This window comes from Corythoichthys intestinalis, chromosome 9 (assembly GCF_030265065.1).
Source record: "Corythoichthys intestinalis isolate RoL2023-P3 chromosome 9, ASM3026506v1, whole genome shotgun sequence".
Lineage (NCBI taxonomy): Eukaryota > Metazoa > Chordata > Actinopteri > Syngnathiformes > Syngnathidae > Corythoichthys > Corythoichthys intestinalis.
The window spans coordinates 33,237,109-33,260,359 of record NC_080403.1 but is presented as its reverse complement, the minus strand read 5'-3'; the positions used below and the strand labels follow the sequence as shown (position 1 = coordinate 33,260,359).

The following is a 23,251-nucleotide window of genomic DNA, read 5'->3' as shown; positions in this document are numbered from 1 at the left end:
CTCCTTGAGATAATTGTTGTTGTGATTTGGTCTAAACAAATAAAAGTTGATTTGATTTTGACTTGGAACACATCCATAACTGAACAGTATGGACATGCAGGTGACAATGTTTTTTTTTAAGGTAACCTATTGTGATTCCTGGGTTTTATTATTATTATTATTATTATTATTATTATTACCTTGGTCTTTCCAAGGGAAAGAACAAGGTTATGTTGTTGTGCAACTTTATCGTACTTATTTTTATTTTTATTATTACCTTGGTCTTTCCAAGGGAAAGAACAAGGTTATGTTGTTGTACAACTTTATTGTACTTTTTATTATTATTATTACCTTGGTCTTTCCAAGGGAAAGAACAAGGTTATGTTGTTGTACAACTTTATTGTACTTTTTATTATTTTATTATTATTACCTTGGTCTTTCTGAAAGAAAGAACAAGGTATTGTTATTGTGCAACTTTATTGTACTTATTACCTTGGTCTTTCTGAAAGAAAGAACAAGGTATTGTTATTGTGCAACTTTATTACCTTGGTCTTTCTGAAAGAAAGAACAAGGTATTGTTATTGTGCAACTTTATTACCTTGGTCTTTCCAAAGGAAAGAACAAGGTAATGATATTCTACAACTTTATTGTACTTATTATTATTCATCTTATTCTCCGCGTTTTTTTGAGCCAACGCACAGCCCAAACCGTAGCACCGATCGGCACCGTTGAAGTATCGGCACGACCGGAATTCTCGCGTGACGATGGGAATTTTTCAAACCGCCACGAAAAATTTTCCGTTCGCCCGTAAACGGCAATTTTCCGAAAAATAAAAAAAGTTTAAAAATGTATCTAGTCCTACAATTTTTGACCAAATCACATAATTTGGGCATCAAAAATTCCGGGACGGTGAGGGGCATAAAAGTTGTATACAGAATTTGGCAAAAATTTACGGTTCCCTGGAAATTTGCCAAAAACTTTCCTATTCATTTTGAATGGAAAAAAAACGCGCGCTTCACAGCCCGAACCGTTAGACCGATCGGCACCGTTCAAGTATCGGCACGACCGGAATTTTCGCGTGACACAGGAAACTTTACAAATGGCCCCGAAAATTTTTCCGTTCGTCCGTAAACGGCAATTTTCCGTGAAAAAAAAAAAAGTTTCAAAATGTATCTAGTCCTACAATTTTTGACCAAATCACATAATTTGGGCATCAAAAATTCCGGGACGGTGAGGGGCATAAAAGTTGTATACAGAATTTGGAAAAAAATTACGCTTCATTGGAAATTTGCCAAAAACTATCCCATTCATTTCAAATGGGAAAAGTCCCATTCACTTCCAATGGGATTTCCAATGGAATTTACATTGCATTGATGCCATTGACGGCCATGCATGTCGAATCTACTGATGCCAATGTACTTGGATTCAATTGACTGTATGGATGTCGATGCCATTGACGGCCATGGACGTCCAAAATTTTTCCCATTCATTTTCAATGGGGAAAAAACAAAATTACCCCAAATCAACAGAAAATGACCAGATATCAATAGGACGTGTCCCCCAAACTTCCCCAATTCCATTGACGCTTATGAAGGGTGCCGCCATTGACTTACATGGACGTCCAAAATTTTTCCCATTCATTTTCAATGGGGAAAAAACTACATTTTCTAAATCAACAGAAAATGACCAGATATCAATAGGACGTATACCCCAAACGTCCCCAACTCCATTGACGCTTATGGGGGGTGCTGCCATTGACGTCCATGGACGTCCAAAATTTTACCCATTCATTTTCAATGGGAAATTTTTTTTTTTCCCCAAATCAACAGAAAATGACTAGATATCAATAGGACGTGTCCCCCAAATGTCCCCAATTGCATTGCTGCTTATGGAGGGTGATGCCATTGACGTCCAGGGACGTCCAAACTTCCCATTTATTCCAATGGCATTTTTTCATGTTTGTTCATTCTATTGATGCCAATGTACTTAGATTCCATTGACGCTTATGTAAGTTGATACCATTGACGTCCATAGACGTCCAAAATTTTTCCCATTCATTTTCAATGGGAAATTTTTTTTTTTTCCCCAAATCAACAGAAAATGACTAGATATCATTAGGACGTGTCCCCCAAATGTCCCCGATTGCATTGCCGCTTATGGAGGGTGATGCCATTGACGTTCATGGACGTCCAAACTTCCCATTAAATCCCAATGGCATTTCTTCATGTTTGTTCATTCTATTGATGCCAATGTACTTGGATTCCATTGACGCTTATCTAAGTTGATACCATTGACGTCCATGGACGTCCAAAATTTTTCCCATTCATTTTCAATGGGAATTTTTTTTTTTTCCCCAAATCAACAGAAAATGACTAGATATCAATAGGACGTGTCCCCCAAATGTCCCCGATTGCATTGCCTCTTATGGAGGGTGATGCCATTGACGGCCACGGACGTCCAAACTTCCCATTCATTTCCAATGGCATTTCTTCATGTTTGTTCATTCTATTGATGCCAATGTACTTGGATTCCATTGACGCTTATGTAAATTGATACCATTGACGTCCATGGACGTCCAAAATTTTTCCCATTCATTTTCAATGGGAATTTTTTTTTTTTCCCCAAATCAACAGAAAATGACTAGATATCATTAGGACGTGTCCCCCAAATGTCCCTGATTGGATTGCCGCTTATGGAGGGTGATGCCATTGACGGCCATGGACGTCCAATTCTCCCAATCTTTTCTAATGGCTTTTACTTTGTTTAGTGCCATTGACTGGCATTATGGTCCATTCTATTGATAGACCTGAGTGGGGCTAAGATTTGTATCTCCACAGAGGAAAGACCAAGGTGTAATTTCTCCCGAAATTGCAGTTTCTAGTTGTACTTATTATTTATTCATCTTATTCTCCGCGTTTTTTTGAGCCAACGCACAGCCCAAACCGTAGCACCGATCGGCACAGTTCAAGTATCGGCACGACCGGAATTTTCGCGTGACGATGGGAATTTTTCAAACCGCCACGAAAAATTTTCCGTTCGCCCGTAAACGGCAATTTTCCGAAAAATAAAAAAAGTTTCAAAATGTATCTAGTCCTACAATTTTTGACCAAATCACATAATTTGGGCATCAAAAATTCCGGGACGGTGAGGGGCATAAAAGTTGTATACAGAATTTGGCAAAAATTTACGGTTCCCCGGAAATTTGCCAAAAACTTTCCTATTCATTTTGAATGGAAAAAAAACGCGCGCTTCACAGCCCGAACCGTTAGACCGATCGGCACCGTTCAAGTATCGGCACGACCGGAATTTTCGCGTGACACAGGAAACTTTACAAATGGCCCCGAAAATTTTTCCATTCGTCCGTAAACGGCAATTTTCCGTGAAAAAAAAAAAAGTTTCAAAATGTATCTAGTCCTACAATTTTTGACCAAATCACATAATTTGGGCATCAAAAATTCCGGGACGGTGAGGGGCATAAAAGTTGTATACAGAATTTGGAAAAAAATTACGCTTCCTCGGAAATTTGCCAAAAACTATCCCATTCATTTCGAATGGGAAAAGTCCCATTCACTTCCAATGGGATTTCCAATGGAATTTACATTGCATTGATGCCATTGACGGCCATGCATGTCAAATCTACTGATGCCAATGTACTTGGATTCAATTGATTATATGGATGTCGATGCCATTGACTGCCATGGACGTCCAAAATTTTTCCCATTCATTTTCAATGGGGAAAAAACAAAATTACCCCAAATCAACAGAAAATGACTAGATATCAATAGGACGTGTCCCCCAAATGTCCCCAATTGCATTGCTGCTTATGGAGGGTGATGCCATTGACATCCAGGGACGTCCAAACTTCCCATTAAATCCCAATGGCATTTCTTCATGTTTGTTCATTCTATTGATGCCAATGTACTTGGATTCCATTGACGCTTATGTAAGTTGATACCATTGACGTCCATGGACGTCCAAAATTTTTCCCATTCATTTTCAATGGGAATTTTTTTTTTTTCCCCAAATCAACAGAAAATGACTAGATATCAATAGGACGTTTCCCCCAAATGTGCCCGATTGCATTGCTGCTTATGGAGGGTGATGCCATTGACGTCCAGGGACGTCCAAACTTCCCATTCATTTCCAATGGCATTTCTTCATGTTTGTTCATTCTATTGATGCCAATGTACTTGGATTCCATTGACGCTTATGTAAGTTGATACCATTGACGTCCATGGACGTCCAAAATTTTTCCCATTCATTTTCAATGGGAATTTTTTTTTTTTCCCCAAATCAACAGAAAATGACTAGATATCAATAGGACGTTTCCCCCAAATGTCCCCGATTGCATTGCCGCTTATGGAGGGTGATGCCATTGACGTCCATGGACGTCCAAACTTCCCATTAATTTCCAATGGCATTTCTTCATTGTTTGTTCATTCTATTGATGCCAATGTACTTGGATTCCATTGACGCTTATGTAAGTTGATACCATTGACGTCCATGGACGTCCAAAATTTTTCCCATTCATTTTCAATGGGAATTTTTTTATTTTCCACAAATCAACAGAAAATGACTAGATATCAATAGGACGTGTCCCCCAAATGTCTCCGATTGCATTAACAATTATGAAGGGTGCCGCCATTGACGTCCATGGACGTCCAATTCTCCAGTTCATTTCTAATGGCTTTTTGTTTTGTGCCAATGACTGGTATTATGATCCATTCTATTGATAGACCTGAGTGGGGCTAAGATCTGTATCTCCACAGAGGAAAGACCAAGGTGTGTAATTTCTCCCGAAATTGCAGTTTCTAGTTGTACTTATTATTTATTCATCTTATTCTCCGCGTTTTTTTGAGCCAACGCACAGCCCAAACCGTAGCACCGATCGGCACAGTTCAAGTATCGGCACGACCGGAATTTTCGCGTGACGATGGGAATTTTTCAAACCGCCACGAAAAATTTTCCGTTCGCCCGTAAACGGCAATTTTCCGAAAAATAAAAAAAGTTTCAAAATGTATCTAGTCCTACAATTTTTGACCAAATCACATAATTTGGGCATCAAAAATTCCGGGACGGTGAGGGGCATAAAAGTTGTATACAGAATTTGGCAAAAATTTACGGTTCCCCGGAAATTTGCCAAAAACTTTCCTATTCATTTTGAATGGAAAAAAAACGCGCGCTTCACAGCCCGAACCGTTAGACCGATCGGCACCGTTCAAGTATCGGCACGACCGGAATTTTCGCGTGACACAGGAAACTTTACAAATGGCCCCGAAAATTTTTCCGTTCGTCCGTAAACGGCAATTTTCCGTGAAAAAAAAAAAAGTTTCAAAATGTATCTAGTCCTACAATTTTTGACCAAATCACATAATTTGGGCATCAAAAATTCCGGGACGGTGAGGGGCATAAAAGTTGTATACAGAATTTGGAAAAAAATTACGCTTCCTCGGAAATTTGCCAAAAACTATCCCATTCATTTCGAATGGGAAAAGTCCCATTCACTTCCAGTGGGATTTCCAATGGAATTTACATTGCATTGATGCCATTGACGGCCATGCATGTCGAATCTACTGATGCCAATGTACTTGGATTCAATTGATTATATGGATGTCGATGCCATTGACTGCCATGGACGTCCAAAATTTTTCCCATTCATTTTCAATGGGGAAAAAACAAAATTACCCCAAATCAACAGAAAATGACCAGATATCAATAGGACGTGTCCCCCAAACTTCCCCAATTCCATTGACGCTTATGAAGGGTGCCGCCATTGACTTACATGGACGTCCAAAATTTTTCCCATTCATTTTCAATGGGGAAAAAACTAAATTTCTCCAAATCAACAGAAAATGACCAGATATCAATAGGACGTATATCCCAAACGTCCCCAATTCCATTGACGCTTATGGGGGGTGCTGCCATTGACGTCCATGGACGTCCAAAATTTTACCCATTCATTTTCAATGGGAATTTTTTTTTTTTCCCCAAATCAACAGAAAATGACTACATATCAATAGGACCTGTCCCCCAAATGTCCCCGATTGCATTGCTGCTTTTGGAGGGTGATGCCATTGACGTCCAGGGACGTCCAAACTTCCCATTCATTTCCAATGGCATTTCTTCATGTTTGTTCATTCTTTTGATGCCAATGTACTTGGATTCCATTGACGCTTATGTAAGTTGATACCATTGACGTCCATGGACGTCCAAAATTTTTCCCACTCATTTTCAATGGGAAATTTTTTTTTTTCCCCAAATCAACAGAAAATGACTAGATATCATTAGGACGTGTCCCCCAAATGTCCCCGATTGCATTGCCGCTTATGGGGGGTGATGCCATTGACGTTCATGGACGTCCAAACTTCCCATTCATTTCCAATGGCATTTCTTCATGTTTGTTCATTCTATTGATGCCAATGTACTTGGATTCCATTGACGCTTATGTAAGTTGATACCATTGACGTCCATGGACGTCCAAAAATTTTCCCATTCATTTTCAATGGGATTTTTTTTTTTTTCCCAAAATCAACAGAAAATGACTAGATATCATTAGGACGTGTCCCCCAAACTTCCCCGATTCCATTAACAATTATGAAAGGTGCCGCCATTGACGTCCATGGACGTCCAATTCTCCCATTCATTTCTAACGGCTTTTACTTTGTTTTTTGCCAATGACTGGCATTATGATCCATTCTATTGATAGACCTGAGTGGGGCTAAGATCTGTATCTCCACAGAGGAAAGACCAAGGTGTGTAATTTCTCCCGAAATTGCAGTTTCTAGTTATTTATTCATCTTATTCTCCGCGTTTTTTTGAGCCAACGCACAGCCCAAACCGTAGCACCGATCGGCACAGTTCAAGTATCGGCACGACCGGAATTTTCGCGTGACGATGGGAATTTTTCAAACCGCCACGAAAAATTTTCCGTTCGCCCGTAAACGGCAATTTTCCGAAAAATAAAAAAAGTTTCAAAATGTATCTAGTCCTACAATTTTTGACCAAATCACATAATTTGGGCATCAAAAATTCCGGGACGGTGAGGGGCATAAAAGTTGTATACAGAATTTGGCAAAAATTTACGGTTTCCCGGAAATTTGCCAAAAACTTTCCTATTCATTTTGAATGGAAAAAAAACGCGCGCTTCACAGCCCGAACCGTTAGACCGATCGGCACCGTTCAAGTATCGGCACGACCGGAATTTTCGCGTGACACAGGAAACTTTACAAATGGCCCCGAAAAATTTTCCGTTCGTCCGTAAACGGCAATTTTCCGTGAAAAAAAAAAAAGTTTCAAAATGTATCTAGTCCTACAATTTTTGACCAAATCACATAATTTGGGCATCAAAAATTCCGGGACGGTGAGGGGCATAAAAGTTGTATACAGAATTTGGAAAAAAATTACGCTTCCTCGGAAATTTGCCAAAAACTATCCCATTCATTTCGAATGGGAAAAGTTCCCATTCACTTCCAATGGGATTTCCAATGGAATTTACATTGCATTGATGCCATTGACGGCCATGCATGTCGAATCTACTGATGCCAATGTACTTGGATTCAATTGATTATATGGATGTCGATGCCATTGACTGCCATGGACGTCCAAAATTTTTCCCATTCATTTTCAATGGGGAAAAAACAAAATTACCCCAAATCAACAGAAAATGGCCAGATATCAATAGGACGTGTCCCCCAAACTTCCCCAATTCCATTGACGCTTATGAAGGGTGCCGCCATTGACTTACATGGACGTCCAAAATTTTTCCCATTCATTTTCAATGGGGAAAAAAATAAATTTCTCCAAATCAACAGAAAATGACCAGATATCAATAGGACGTATACCCCAAACGTCCCCAACTCCATTGACGCTTATGGGGGGTGCTGCCATTGACGTCCATGGACGTCCAAAATTTTACCCATTCATTTTCAATGGGAATTTTTTTTTTTTCCCCAAATCAACAGAAAATGACTAGATATCAATAGGACGTGTCCCCCAAATATCCCCGATTGCATTGCTGCTTATGGAGGGTGATGCCATTGACGTCCAGGGACGTCCAAACTTCCCATTTATTCCAATGGCATTTCTTCATGTTTGTTCATTCTATTGATGCCAATGTACTTGGATTCCATTGACGCTTATGTAAGTTGATACCATTGACGTCCATGGACGTCCAAAATTTTACCCATTCATTTTCAATGGGAATTTTTTTTTTTTTCCCAAAATCAACAGAAAATGACTAGATATCAATAGGACGTGTCCCACAAATATCCCCGATTGCATTGCTGCTTATGGAGGGTGATGCCATTGACGTCCAGGGACGTCCAAACTTCCCATTTATTCCAATGGCATTTCTTCATGTTTGTTCATTCTATTGATGCCAATGTACTTGCATTCCATTGACGCTTATGTAAGTTGATACCATTGACGTCCATGGACGTCCAAAATTTTTCCCATTCATTTTCAATGGGAATTTTTTTTTTTTCCCCAAATCAACAGAAAATGACTAGATATCAATAGGACGTTTCCCCCAAATGTGCCCGATTGCATTGCCGCTTATGGAGGGTGATGCCATTGACGTCCACGGACGTCCAAACTTCCCATTAATTTCCAATGGCATTTCTTCATGTTTGTTCATTTTATTGATGCCAATGTACTTGGATTCCATTGACGCTTATGTAAGTTGATACCATTGACGTCCATGGACGTCCAAAATTTTTCCCATTCATTTTCAATGGGAAATTTTTTTTTTTTCCCAAATCAACAGAAAATGACTAGATATCAATAGGACCTGTCCCCCAAATGTCCCCGATTGCATTGCTGCTTATGGAGGGTGATGCCATTGACGTCCAGGGACGTCCAAACTTCCCATTCATTTCCAATGGCATTTCTTCATGTTTGTTCATTCTTTTGATGCCAATGTACTTGGATTCCATTGACGGTTATGTAAGTTGATACCATTGACGTCCATGGACGTCCAAAATTTTTCCCATTCATTTTCAATGGGAAATTTTTTTTTTTCCCCAAATCAACAGAAAATGACTAGATATCATTAGGACGTGTCCCCCAAATGTCCCCGATTGCATTGCCGCTTATGGGGGGTGATGCCATTGACGTCCATGGACGTCCAAACTTCCCATTCATTTCCAAAGGCATTTCTTCATGTTTGTTCATTCTATTGATGCCAATGTACTTGGATTCCATTGACGCTTATGTAAGTTGATACCATTGACGTCCATGGACGTCCAAAATTTTTCCCATTCATTTTCAATGGTAATTTTTTTTTTTCCCCAAATCAACAGAAAATGACTAGATATCATTAGGACGTGTCCCCCAAACTTCCCCGATTCCATTAACAATTATGAAAGGTGCCGCCATTGACGTCCATGGACGTCCAATTCTCCCATTCATTTCTAATGGCTTTTACTTTGTTTTGTGCCAATGACTGGCATTATGATCCATTCTATTGATAGACCTGAGTGGGGCTAAGATCTGTATCACCACAGAGGAAAGACCAAGGTGTGTAATTTCTCCCGAAATTGCAGTTTCTAGTTATTATTATTATTATTCAATAATTGTCGACGTTTTTTTCGGCGCGCCGCGCAGCCCGAACCGTACCTCCGATCGGTACCGTTCAAGTATCGGCACGACCGGAATTTTCGCGCGACGATGGGAATTTTTCAAACGGCCCCGAAAAATTTTCCGTTCGCCCGTAAACGGCAATTTTCCGGAAAAAAAAAAAAGTTTCAAAATGTATCTAGTCCTACAATTTTGGACCAAATCACATAATTTGGGCATCAAAAATTCCAGGACATTGAGGGGCATAAAAGTTGTATACAGAATTTGGCAAAACTTTACGGTTCCCCGGAAATTTGCCAAAAACTTTCCTATTCATTTTGAATGGAAAAAAAACGCGCGCTTCACAGCCCGAACCGTTAGACCGATCGGCACCGTTCAAGTATCGGCACGACCGGAATTTTCGCGTGACACAGGAAATTTTACAAATGGCCCCGAAAATGTTTCCGTTCGTCCGCAAACGGCAATTTTCCGTGAAAAAAAAAAAAGTTTCAAAATGTATCTAGTCCTACAATTTTTGACCAAATCACATAATTTGGGCATCAAAAATTCCGGGACGGTGAGGGGCATAAAAGTTGTATACAGAATTTGGAAAAAATTTACGGTTCCCCGGATATTTGCCAAAAACTATCCCATTCATTTCTAATGGGAAAAGTTCCCATTCACTTTCAATAGGATTTCCAATGGACTTTACATTGCATTGCCATTGACGGCCATGCATGTCGAATCTATTGATGCCAATGTTCTTGGATTCAATTGACTATATGGATATCGATGCCATTGACGGCCATGGACGTCCAAAAATTTTCCCATTCATTTTCAATGGGAATTTTTTTTTTTTCCCCAAATCAACAGAAAATGACTAGATATCAATAGGACGTGTCCCCCAAATGTCCCCGATTGCATTGCTGCTTATGGAGGGTGATGCCATTGACGTTCATGGACGTCCAAACTTCCCATTCATTTCCAATGGCATTTCTTCATGTTTGTTCATTCTATTGATGCCAATGTACTTGGTATCCATTGACGCTTATGTAAGTTGATACCATTGACGTCCATGGACGTCCAAAATTTTTCCCATTCATTTTCAATGGGAATTTTTTTTTTTTCCCCAAATCAACAAAAAATGACCAGATATCAATAGGACGTGTCCCCCAAACTTCCCCAATTCCATTGACGCTTATGGAGGGTGCCGCCATTGACGGCTATGCAAGTCCAAATTTCCCATTCATTTCTAATGGCATTTAATTATGTTTTTTCATTCTATTGATGCCGATGTACTTGGATTCCATTGACGCCTATGTAAGTTGATACCATTGACGTGCATGGACGTCCAAAAATTTTCCCATTCATTTTCAATGGGAATTTTTTTTTTTTTCCCAAATCAACAAAAAATGACCAGATATCAATAGGACGTGTCCCCCCAAACTTCTCCAATTCTATTGAGGCTCATGAGTGGTGCCGCCATTGACGTCCACGGACGTCCAATTCTCCCAATCATTTCTAATGGCTTTTACTTTGTTTAGTGCCAATGACTGGCATTATGATCCATTCTATTGATAGACCTGAGTGGGGCTAAGATCTGTATCTCCACAGAGGAAAGACCAAGGTGTGTAATTTCTCCCGAAATTGCAGTTTCTAGTTATTATTATTATTATTCAATAATTGTCGACGTTTTTTTCGGCGCGCCGCACAGCCCGAACCGTACCTCCGATCGGTACCGTTCAAGTATCGGCACGACCGGAATTTTCGCGCGACGATGGGAATTTTTCAAACGGCCCCGAAAAATTTTCCGTTCGCCCGTAAACGGCAATTTTCCGAAAAAAAAAAAAAGTTTCAAAATGTATCTAGTCCTACAATTTTTGACCAAATCACATAATTTGGGCATAAAAAATTCCGGGACGGTGAGGGGCATAAAAGTTGTATACAGAATTTGGAAAAAAATTACGCTTCCTCGGAAATTTGCCAAAAACTATCCCATTCATTTCGAATGGGAAAAGTCCCATTCACTTCCAATGGGATTTCCAATGGAATTTACATTGCATTGATGCCATTGACGGCCATGCATGTCAAATCTACTGATGCCAATGTACTTGGATTCAATTGATTATATGGATGTCGATGCCATTGACTGCCATGGACGTCCAAAATTTTTCCCATTCATTTTCAATGGGGAAAAAACAAAATTACCCCAAATCAACAGAAAATGACCAGATATCAATAGGACGTGTCCCCCAAACTTCCCCAATTCCATTGACGCTTATGTAAGTTGATACCATTGACGTCCATGGACGTCCAAAATTTTTCCCATTCATTTTCAATGGGAAATTTTTTTTTTTCCCCAAATCAACAGAAAATGACTAGATATCATTAGGACGTGTCCCCCAAATGTCCCCGATTGCATTGCCGCTTATGGGGGGTGCTGCCATGGACGTCCATGGACGTCCAAAATTTTACCCATTCATTTTCAATGGGAAATTTTTTTTTTTCCCCAAATCAACAGAAAATGACTAGATATCAATAGGACCTGTCCCCCAAATGTCCCCGATTGCATTGCTGCTTATGGAGGGTGATGCCATTGAAGTCCAGGGACGTCCAAACTTCCCATTCATTTCCAATGGCATTTCTTCATGTTTGTTCATTCTTTTGATGCCAATGTACTTGGATTCCATTGACGCTTATGTAAGTTGATACCATTGACGTCCATGGACGTCCAAAATTTTTCCCATTCATTTTCAATGGGAATTTTTTTTTTTTTCCCCCAATCAACAGAAAATGACTAGATATCAATAGGACGTTTCCCCCAAATGTGCCCGATTGCATTGCTGCTTATGGAGGGTGATGCCATTGACGTCCACGGACGTCCAAACTTCCCATTAATTTCCAATGGCATTTCTTCATGTTTGTTCATTCTATTGATGCCAATGTACTTGGATTCCATTGACGCTTATGTAAGTTGATACCATTGACGTCCATGGACGTCCAAAATTTTTCCCATTCATTTTCAATGGGAAATTTTTTTTTTCCCCAAATCAACAGAAAATGACTAGATATCATTAGGACGTCTCCCCCAAATGTCCCCGATTGCATTGCCGCTTATGGGGGGTGATGCCATTGACGTCCACGGACGTCCAAACTTCCCATTCATTTCCAAAGGCATTTCTTCATGTTTGTTCATTCTATTGATGCCAATGTACTTGGATTCCATTGACGCTTATGTAAGTTGATACCATTGACGTCCATGGACGTCCAAAATTTTTCCCATTCATTTTCAATGGGATTTTTTTTTTTCTCCCAAATCAACAGAAAATGACTAGATATCATTAGGACGTGTCCCCCAAATGTCCCCGATTGCATTGCCGCTTATGGAGGGTGATGCCATTGACATTCATGGACGTCCAATTCTCCCATTCATTTCTAACGGCTTTTACTTTGTTTTTTGCCAATGACTGGCATTATGATCCATTCTATTGATAGACCTGAGTGGGGCTAAGATCTGTATCTCCACAGAGGAAAGACCAAGGTGTGTAATTTCTCCCGAAATTGCAGTTTCTAGTTATTATTCATCTTATTCTCCGCGTTTTTTCGGCGCGCCGCACAGCCCGAACCGCTGCACCGATCGGCACCGTTCAAATATCGAAACGTCCGGAATTTTTGCGCGACGATGGCTTTTTTAAAAACGGCCCCGAAAAATTTTCCGTTTTCCCGCAAACGGCAATTTTCCAGAATTTTTTTTTTTTTTCAAAATGTATCTAGTCCTACAATTTTTGACCAAATCACATAATTTGGGTATCAAAAATTCCGGGACGATGAGGGGCATAAAAGTTGTATACAGAATTTGGCAAAAATTTACGGTTCCCCGGAAATTTGCCAAAAACTTTCCTATTCATTTTGAATGAAAAAAAAACGCACGCTGCACAGCCCGAACCGTTTGACCGATCGGCACCGTTCAAATATCGGCACGACCGGAATTTTCGCGCAACGATGGGAATTTTTCAAACGGACCCGAAAAATTTTCCCTTCGCCCGTAAACGGCAATTTTCCGGAAAAAAAAAAAAGTTTCAAAATGTATCTAGTCCTACAATTTTTGACCAAATCACATAATTTGGGTATCAAAAATTCCGGGACGGTGAGGGGCATAAAAGTTGTATACAGAATTTGGCAAAACTTTACGGTTCCCCGGAAATTGGCCAAAAACTCTCCCATTCATTTCTAATGGGAAAAGTTCCCATTCACTTACAATGGGATTTCAATGGAATTTACATTGCATTGATGCCATTGACGGCCATGCATGTCAAATCTATTGATGCCAATGTACTTGGATTCTATTGACTATATGGATGTCGATGCCATTGACTGCCATGGACGTCCAAAATTTTTCCCATTCATTTTCAATGGGGAAAAAACAAAATTTCCCCAAATCAACAGAAAATGACCAGATATCAATAGGACGTGTCCCCCAAACTTCCCCAATTCCATTGACGCTTATGAAGGGTGCCGCCATTGACTTCCATGGACGTCCAAAATTTTTCCCAATCATTTTCAATGGGGAAAAAACTAAATTTCTCCAAATCAACAGAAAATGACCAGATATCAATAGGACGTATACCCCAAACGTCTCCAACTCCATTGACGCTTATGGGGGGTGCTGCCATTGACGTCCATGGACGTCCAAAATTTTTCCCATTCATTTTCAATGGGAAAATTTTTTTTTTCCCCAAATCAACAGAAAATGACTAGATATCAATAGGACGTGGCCCCCAAATGTCCCCGATTGCATTGCTGCTTATGGAGGGTGATGCCATTGACGTCCAGGGACGTCCAAACTTCCCATTCATTTCCAATGGCATTTCTTCATGTTTGTTCATTTTATTGATGCCAATGTACTTGGATTCCATTGACGCTTATGTAAATTGATACCATTGACGTCCATGGACGTCCAAAATTTTTCCCATTCATTTTCAATGGGAATTTTTTTTTTTTCCCCAAATCAACAGAAAATGACTAGATATCATTAGGACTTGTCCCCCAAATGTCCCCGATTGCATTTCCGCTTATGGGGGGTGATGCCATTGACGTCCATGGACGTCCAAAATTTTTCCCATTCATTTTCAATGGGAAATTTTTTTTTTTCCCCAAATCAACAGAAAATGACTAGATATCATTAGGACGTGTCCCCCAAACTTCCCCGATTCCATTAACAATTATGAAAGGTGCCGCCATTGACGTCCATCGACGTCCAATTCTCCCATTCATTTCTAACGGCTTTTACTTTGTTTTTTGCCAATGACTGGCATTATGATCCATTCTATTGATAGACCTGAGTGGGGCTAAGATCTGTATCTCCACAGAGGAAAGACCAAGGTGTGTAATTTCTCCCGAAATTGCAGTTTCTAGTTATTATAGTTATTCTTTGTTCCGCAGCCGCTTTGAGCTCAATTTGACCTCCTTAGAATGCTTCAAAATACACCAAAATCAGCAGGCAGGTCAAGACAGGTGCAATCTTTGACACCGTGTAAAGAAAAATTCCAAATACACTATGTAGCGCCCCCTAGCAGTCATTCTTTGTCCCGCTGACGCTTTGAGCCCTACTTTGACCCCCTCAGAATGCTTCGAAACTCACCAAACTCAACAGCCAGGTGAACACTGGTGAAAACTTTAATAAAATGTAAAATAAATAAATAAATAAATAGATAAATAAAAATATGCGTAAATGTGTGTAGCGCCCCCTAAGAACAAAACCAACATTTCATTTCATTTTTTTTTTTTTTTTAAGGTGAAAGAGGAGGTAACTACGCAAAGGTTAAAACTTAGAACACATCAGTACTATATGAATGGGATACCATACGCGGTGCACAGACTGCTGTTAGTACTACATCCAGTTTTCTTTGGGTGGGCAGAGCGTGTCCGTGGTTGGGCAACACCCACCCCTGCATCCCCCTGGTAACGCCCCTGACGATAACGAAAATATTTTGTCAACGAACAAGTTTTTCATGACGATGACGTCACGGTGACGCGCTAAAAACTAGAGGCGTGCGAAATTTCCAATTCTTACAGTATTCGCGATTCGGTTGTAGAAGATTCAAGAAAGATTCACAAACATCCAAATTCCGATTATTGAATTATGCCAAATAAAGAGGAAATAAAACGCAGTCAGCGTGGTCTGCGGGACGCAATGAGGCACGGACCGACAACTTATGCCGCTAGATAAAAAAATAATACCTGACTGCGGCCGACAGCCGCTACAAACAACGCCCACGTTGCTACAAGCTACATCCACATAATGCTACAGTAGATATCACATGTATATGGAACTAGATGCAAAATGATGGACTCGGCGGCATTGGCACATATAGGAGAACTAGATGCGAAATGACAGACTTGTGAGCGTTAGTAAACAGCCGCCAACCTAAAGCAGTAGACTTCTCTGAAAGGCTGTTGTAGCGAACCTTCCGAGCGAACCTAATTAACTTTTTATCTAAAATACCCCTATATCGGCAAAATCTTGACTTGAATCTATCTTGAAATGATGCAACAGTTTTAAAACTTTAACATGTCGATAGTAGACAGAAGGGAAATTATGGAATAACGGGAGCAATTTTAATAACTTTAACGGTTGATTCACAACATTAAATTAATTCAATGTAGTTTAAAGCTGCTGATAAAGAATGGGGACTTGAGTATTTTATTTACTGTTTTGAACTGTTAACTTGATACTGAAATAGTAGTTTATTTAAGCCTGACAGGACATTTGTACAATTTTTGTAACTAATGTATGAAACATTATAAGCAGCTAATAGCTGTGTGTGTATACTACTTTTCTTGGGAGACAAGAGCATGACAAGATGGATGCCAGTTGTCCTCTAACAAGATGAAAGGTTGCCTTAGTTCCAGTCATAAGTTTACAATGTGCGACATTTTCTTATTGTATGTGTGGTTAGCACGCATTTTAGCAGTGTTTGGTCGTTTCACTCATGTGACGTGCTGCGCCCCCCATCCCCAGCCCCGCCCCATATACCGTTAAGAAAGCGTGTGCCCATTCCAGGCTCCTTTTGTGAAACGTGTCAGGTGCTGCTTGGTAAGTTTTGCTTTCTTATCTTTGCTAGATCTATCTGCCATGTTGCTTTAGCCTTTAAAGGTCTGTGATGAGTGATCACCACACACTAAACTAACTTGTAACATTAGCATTTAGCACGGTGAGTGTCTTCTTAAACTCTTGGAAACCTTTTTACATGCAGTTCATGGCATCCAGGTGAGTTTAATTACCGTATGGGCCCGAATGTAGGACGGTGTTTTTAGCATTGAAATAAGACTGAAAAATTGGGGTCATCTTATATTGGCGGTCTAGTCATTATACCCATTTACTACCTAGATGGCGCCAGATATTATTGAAGCGATGTTCTGTCATGACACATCTCAGCTACTCTCAAGTTTAACCAGTTTACATTATTTTATTGCAATGTTTTTCCTTATTCAGATTTGTTTCAAGACTACAGTTACAGTTAGACTTGACTTGGATGGTTAATGCAGTTATTGCAATTTTGTTGTTTTATCACTATAGACTGGTTTATTTACATTTCAAAAACCAGAAGCCATTCATTTACAAATGTGACTGCACTTTAGTTTACATATTTAAATGTTCAGATATTAATATTTGAGGCAAAATAACATGCTTTTTCTCTCAAATATATTGTTATAATTATTTGTTTTAGATGTACTGTAATTATTTTCTGTATAAAAATTAAGTTGGTGTTCAAAAAGTCTTTTTCAAACTTGAGTCTTGAAAAAGAGGGGGTCGTCTTATAATCAGGGCTGTCTTATATTCGGGCCAATACGGTAATTGCAAATAATGTGCTGTTTTCCTGCTGAGTGTCTATTATCATCATGAAGATGGTGATGTCGTTGTAGACTACAATTATGTGCTCGTCTGTCAATGTCAAACCTTGTATTTATTGATTTATTCATGGACTAAAACTTTTGAAGTTTATAGACAAAAATATTTTGAGAATTGTATACTAAAACTGGACGAACACTGTCAGATTTTGAAATGACTAAAATATGACTAAGACTAATAAGTGTTCCAAAAAGACTAAGACTAAGAGGAAAATTAAAAGGGCTGCCAAAAACAACAATGTCATGAAGTTTTGTTTGGTGTATAGCCAACGTTTTGACGCCTCTACCGCAAGACATAACTCTGTCCTAATTCTTAACAAATTAGGTTTTTTTATAAGCCTGGCAGCATGGAAAACCAGGCTAAAACGTGCTATTAAGAAAAAGCGTAAAAAGTTTCATTATTTTAACCACATTTTAATTGCGCCCGGTGCTACGTTTGGAAACGCAATGGCGAAATTGTATGTTCTATATCCGAACAAACCTGTACCAATGGATTGTATTTTTGTTTGTTTGTTAAAACTGTATTTCAAAACAGAGCCTTTTTGCAAGACTAATTTAAGTATTGTTAATAAATGGCTTATAATAACACATATTTGTAATTTCTCATTTTTTTCAACTTAACATTTTTATTTATTTCTTTGTCGTTTTTCCAAAAACAGTCTTTGCCTGTAGACTACCGTCTTGAAAATCCTGCAATCCATAATTATTCACATTACAATGTTTCTCACCAGGTAACGATGACAGACCGAGGGGCTGCTGAGAGAGCTTGCAAGGATCCCAACCCCATTATTGACGGCAGGAAAGCCAACGTCAACCTGGCCTACCTTGGTGCGAAGCCTCGCAGTATACAAACAGGTGGGACATGTTTTCTTTCTTTTTTTTTTTTTTTTTTTTTTTGGATTCATTTCAGGAACCTAACATGTTTCCATCCTGATCAATCAGCCCAATCCAGTTATGGCTGATTTGAAAGATCAAACCAGAGCCTGTTCTTGATATACAGGCTTAAATATATATATGAAAAAAGGCTTGCAAACTGTTATTTAACATTTGTCATATCCAGAGTAATAATCAGCCATTTTTCTACGACGGTGAACCAATCTTTGTCACAGAGGTTTAAAATACAGTGGTACCTCAACTTACGATCGCTTCGACACACGATTTTGTTGACATGCGACATAAAATTTGACTCTCCATCTGTTTCTACATCCGACGACATGCTCGAAATATGACTGTTATGACAACGCCGCTGTTTCTTTGTTTTGCCGAAAGATTGACGCATGGCGGATTTTCTTGTGAGAGAAAACTCGGGTTCCAAGGTTAGTGCAGGTGGTGAAAAAGGTGACGCTTACTAGGGTTGTTCCGATCATGTTTTTTTTGCTCCCGATCCGATCCCGATCATTTTAGTTTGAGTATCTGCCGATCCCGATATATCCCGATCCGATTGCTTTTTTTTTTTTTTTTTTTTTTTTTGCTCCCGATTTAATTCCAATCATTCCCGATAATTTTTCCCGATCATATACATTTTGGCAATGCATTAAGAAAAAAATGAATAAATCTCGGACGAATATATACATTCAACATACAGTACATAAGTACTGTATTTGTTTATTACGACAATAAATCTTCAAGATGGCATTTACATTATTAACATTCTTTCTGTGAGAGGGATCCACGGATAGAAAGACTTGTCATTCATAAAGGATAAATGTGACTTTGTATATTGTGACTAAATACTGCCATCGAGTGTATTTGTTGAGCTTTCAGTAAATGATACTGCTGCCATTTAACTTCTGCCCAAATGCTTGATGGGAAGTGCAACCATGACTGTGCGTCATGGTACCAATTGATATATTTTCTCTGCGTTGGGATATAACATAGGGTGTTAAGAAAAAGATTAACTACTACCTTTCTTCCCCACATTGCTTGCCACGATAATTCTAATGGTTGAGAGAGGGATTGTAAGGCTTTAGCCAATTAAAAAAAGGCTTCAAAGGCTGCCAAAATTCTCTCTACTCATTTTACGTTGCCTTTTAATTCTATGAATACGTAAGATGGGGCCATTATAGATTCAACGCGAAAATGCGTGAGTGGGTTGTGCAGCGCATGCGTTCATTGCATTAAACATTTAAATGTTATTACCGCCGTTAACTTGATAAATTTGATAGCCCTACTTTAAGCCAAAACTACAGACTCTGGATGAGTGTAAGACATTTTGTCTGTAACGTTACATACAATTAGAAAACGATTTAATTAAAAATATATCTATATTAAAAAAAGGCATGTCCGATATTTTTTTGCCGATTCCAATACTTTGAAAATGACGTGATCGGACCCACGTCATTTTCAAAGTATCGGACATCTCTAACGCTTACCATTGAAATGAAGATGATTGAAAAATATGAGCATGGCGTGCGCATCCATGAACTGGCTCGCCAATATGGCAGTAGAATGTCGACGGTCTCGACGGTCCTCCTCTGACCTCAGTTCACCAGCCTTAATAAGTTAAGGTGACAATTATTATGACCTGATAACATTGCCAACGATTTCGCCAGTTTCATCAGATTTCTAAACATTTATTCCATCAACTTGCGCAACACAACACGCCTACTGTCCGCTGACGCCAGCAAAAAAAAAAGATTTAAAAGGAAAGGAACACGTCTAACACACTCTCTATCTCACTGTGACGTCAGCCACACGATGCGTTCAGGTACAGCACGCATTAAGGATTTAGTGAAGGTTTTTTGGCTGTGGAACAAATTAATGGAATTATAATGTATTCTTATGGGGAAATCCTGCTTGACATACGATCATTTCGACTTACAAACAAGTTCCTGGAACGAATTAACTTCGTATGTAGAGGTACCACCGTACATTATAAGAAAACCAGGAAAGACCCATCAGTAACATCAGAACCATTGGCACAGTTCATCTAATGGGAGGCAAATGCTTCCTTCAATCATCTGTCACGCCCAGTTGAAGTTTTTGGGATAAATTTCTTTGTAAACAAGAGAAAATTAAACCTTGCATGTTTAAACACCAAATACTTAAAACAACAAAACATACAGTGTATCACTGACAGGCAGACAGTAGATATATAAACAAAAAGGTCTATGCACCCCTCTATAAATTCAAAGATGGAGCATTCTAAACATTTTCATCAGTAGCTCATTGGCTACCACTGACTGTGCTAGACGTCCTATCCATTTTGACTGGGAGGGTTGGCACGGAATAACCTCCTAGTCAAAATGGATTGGACATCTACCGCCACCCGTCAGTGGCAGTGATACTTGAGCGCTCACAGCCAGACTTCCCAGTTTAAATGAACTGAACATCTGTCAATGGCAGACAATGAGTTAATATGTGATTTATAGCATGTAAATTTCAATTAATTAAAACCAAATCAAGAGGCGAGTATATATAATAATCAAAATAAAAAAATATTAAAAAAAAAAAAAAAAAACACAAAAAAAACTAATAATAATGATGCCACCAGTTTAGCTAGTGTGTAGCAAATAAGTATTTAGTCAACCACTAATTGTGCAATTTCTCCCACTTGAAAATATTAGAGAGGCCTGTAATTGTCAACATGGGTAAACGTCAACCATGAGAGACAGAATGTGGGAAAAAAACCAAAATCACATATTTTGATTTTTAAAGAATTTATTTGCAAATCATGGTGGAAAATAAGTATTTGGTCAATACCAAAAGTTCATCTCAATACTTTGTTATGTACCCTTTGTTGGCAATAACGGAGGCCAAACTCGTCACAAGCTTTTCACACACTGTTGCTGGTATTTTTGCAGATCTCCTCTAGAGCAGTGATGTTTTGGGGCTGTCGTTGGGCAACACGGACTTTCAACTCCCTCCACAGATTTTCTATGGGGTTGAGATCTGGAGACTGGCTAGGCCACTCCAGGACCTTGAAATGCTTCTTACGAAGCCCCTCCTTTGTTGCCTTGGCTGTGTGTTTGGGATCATTGTCATGCTGAAAGACTAGAGGCGTGCAAAATTTCCGATTCTTAGATTATTCGCGATTCGGCCGTGGAAGATTCAAGAACGATTCACAAACATCCAAATTCCAATTATTGAATTATACCAGGTAAAGCGGAAATAAAACGCAGTCAGCGCGGTCTTCGGGACGCAATGAGGAATGGACCGAGAGTAAATATCATGGGCAGCTAATGCCGCTAGGTTAAAAAAAAAAACAATAATACCTGACTGTGACCGTCAGCTGCTACAAACAGCGTCCAGTTGCTAGTTGCTACAAACATACGGCAACATACGGCTATGGTAGATATAACATATATCTAGACTAGATGTGAAATGACAGACTTTCCCGCGCTAGTAAACAGGCGCCATCTTAAAGCGGTACACTTCTCTAGAAGGCTCTGTTGTAGAGAACCTAATTACTTTTTATCTAAAATACCCCTAAATCGGCAAAATCTTGACTTGAATCTGTCTTTAAATGATGAAACAGTTTTAAAACTTTCACATGTCGAAAGTAGACATGAGGGAAAATATGGAATAACGGGCGCAATTTTAACAACTTTAACGGTTGATTCACAACATTAAATTAATTGAATGTAGTTTAAAGCTGCTGATACAGAATGGGGACTTGAGTATTTTATTTACTGTTTTTAACCGGTAACTTGATACTAAAATAGTAGTTTGGTTTATTTAGCCTGAGAGGATTTTTGAACAATTTTGGAACAAATATACAAACCATAAAAATAAAAATAAAAAATGGGGGGAGGGGGCATCAATAATCGATTTATAATCGAATCGTTAGGTGCCCAAAGATACCCACCCCTATGAAAGACCCAGCCACGTCTCATCTTCAATGCCCTTGCTGATGGAAGGAGATTTTCACTCAAAATCTCTCGATACATAGCCCCATTCATTCTTTCCTTTACGCAGATCAGTCGTCCTGGTCCCTTTGCAGAAAAACAGCCCCAAAGCATGATGTTTCCACCCCCATGCTTAACAGTGGGTATGGTGTTCTTCGGATGCAATTCAGTATTTTTTCTCCTCCAAACACGAGAACCTGTGTTTCTACCAAAAAGTTCTATTTTGGTTTCATCTGACCATAACACATTCTCCCAGTCCTCTTCTGGATCATCCAAATGCTCTCTAGCAAACCGCAGACGGGCCTGGACGTGTACTGGCTTCAGCAGGAGGACACGTCTGGCAGTGCAGGATTTGAGTCCCTGGCGGCGCATTGTGTTACTGATAGTAACCTTTGTTACTGTGGTCCCAGCTCTCTGTAGGTCATTCACTAGGTCCCCCCATGTAGTTCTGGGATTTTTGCTCACCGTTCTTGTTATCATTTTGACGCCACGGGGTGAGATCTTGCATGGAGACCCAGATCAAGGGAGATTATCAGTGGTCTTGTATGTCTTCCATTTTCTAATAATTGCTCCCACAGTTGATTTCTTTACACCAAGCGTTTTACCTATTGCAGATTCAGTCTTCCCAGCCTGTTGCAGGTCTACAATTTTGTCTCTGGTGTCCTTCGACAGCTTTTTGGTCTTGGCCATAGTGGAGTTTGGAGTGAGACTGACTGAGCTTGTGGACAGGTGTCTTTTGTACCAATAATGAGTTAAAACAGGTGCCATTAATACAGGTAACGAGTGGAGCCTCGTTAGACCTCATTAGAAGAAGTTAGACCTCTTTGACAGCCAGAAATCTTGCTTGTTTGTAGGTGACCAAATACTTATTTTCCACTCTAATTTGGAAATAAATTCTTTAAAAATCAAACAATGTGATTTTCTTTTTTTTTTTTTTCCACATTCTGTCTCTTGATTGA

General features: G+C 39.4%; 1 protein-coding gene across 1 annotated transcript in view; it reads left to right on the top strand.

The window, feature by feature from the left end:
• Window positions 1–23,251, top strand: part of LOC130921858 (RNA-binding protein 38-like) — a 43,693-nt gene that overhangs the window by 2,597 nt on the left and 17,845 nt on the right. The window contains exon 2 of the mRNA XM_057846189.1: window positions 18,177–18,300. Coding sequence (XP_057702172.1) covers window positions 18,177–18,300 — 124 coding nt within the window. The remainder of the gene's footprint in view (window positions 1–18,176; window positions 18,301–23,251) is intronic.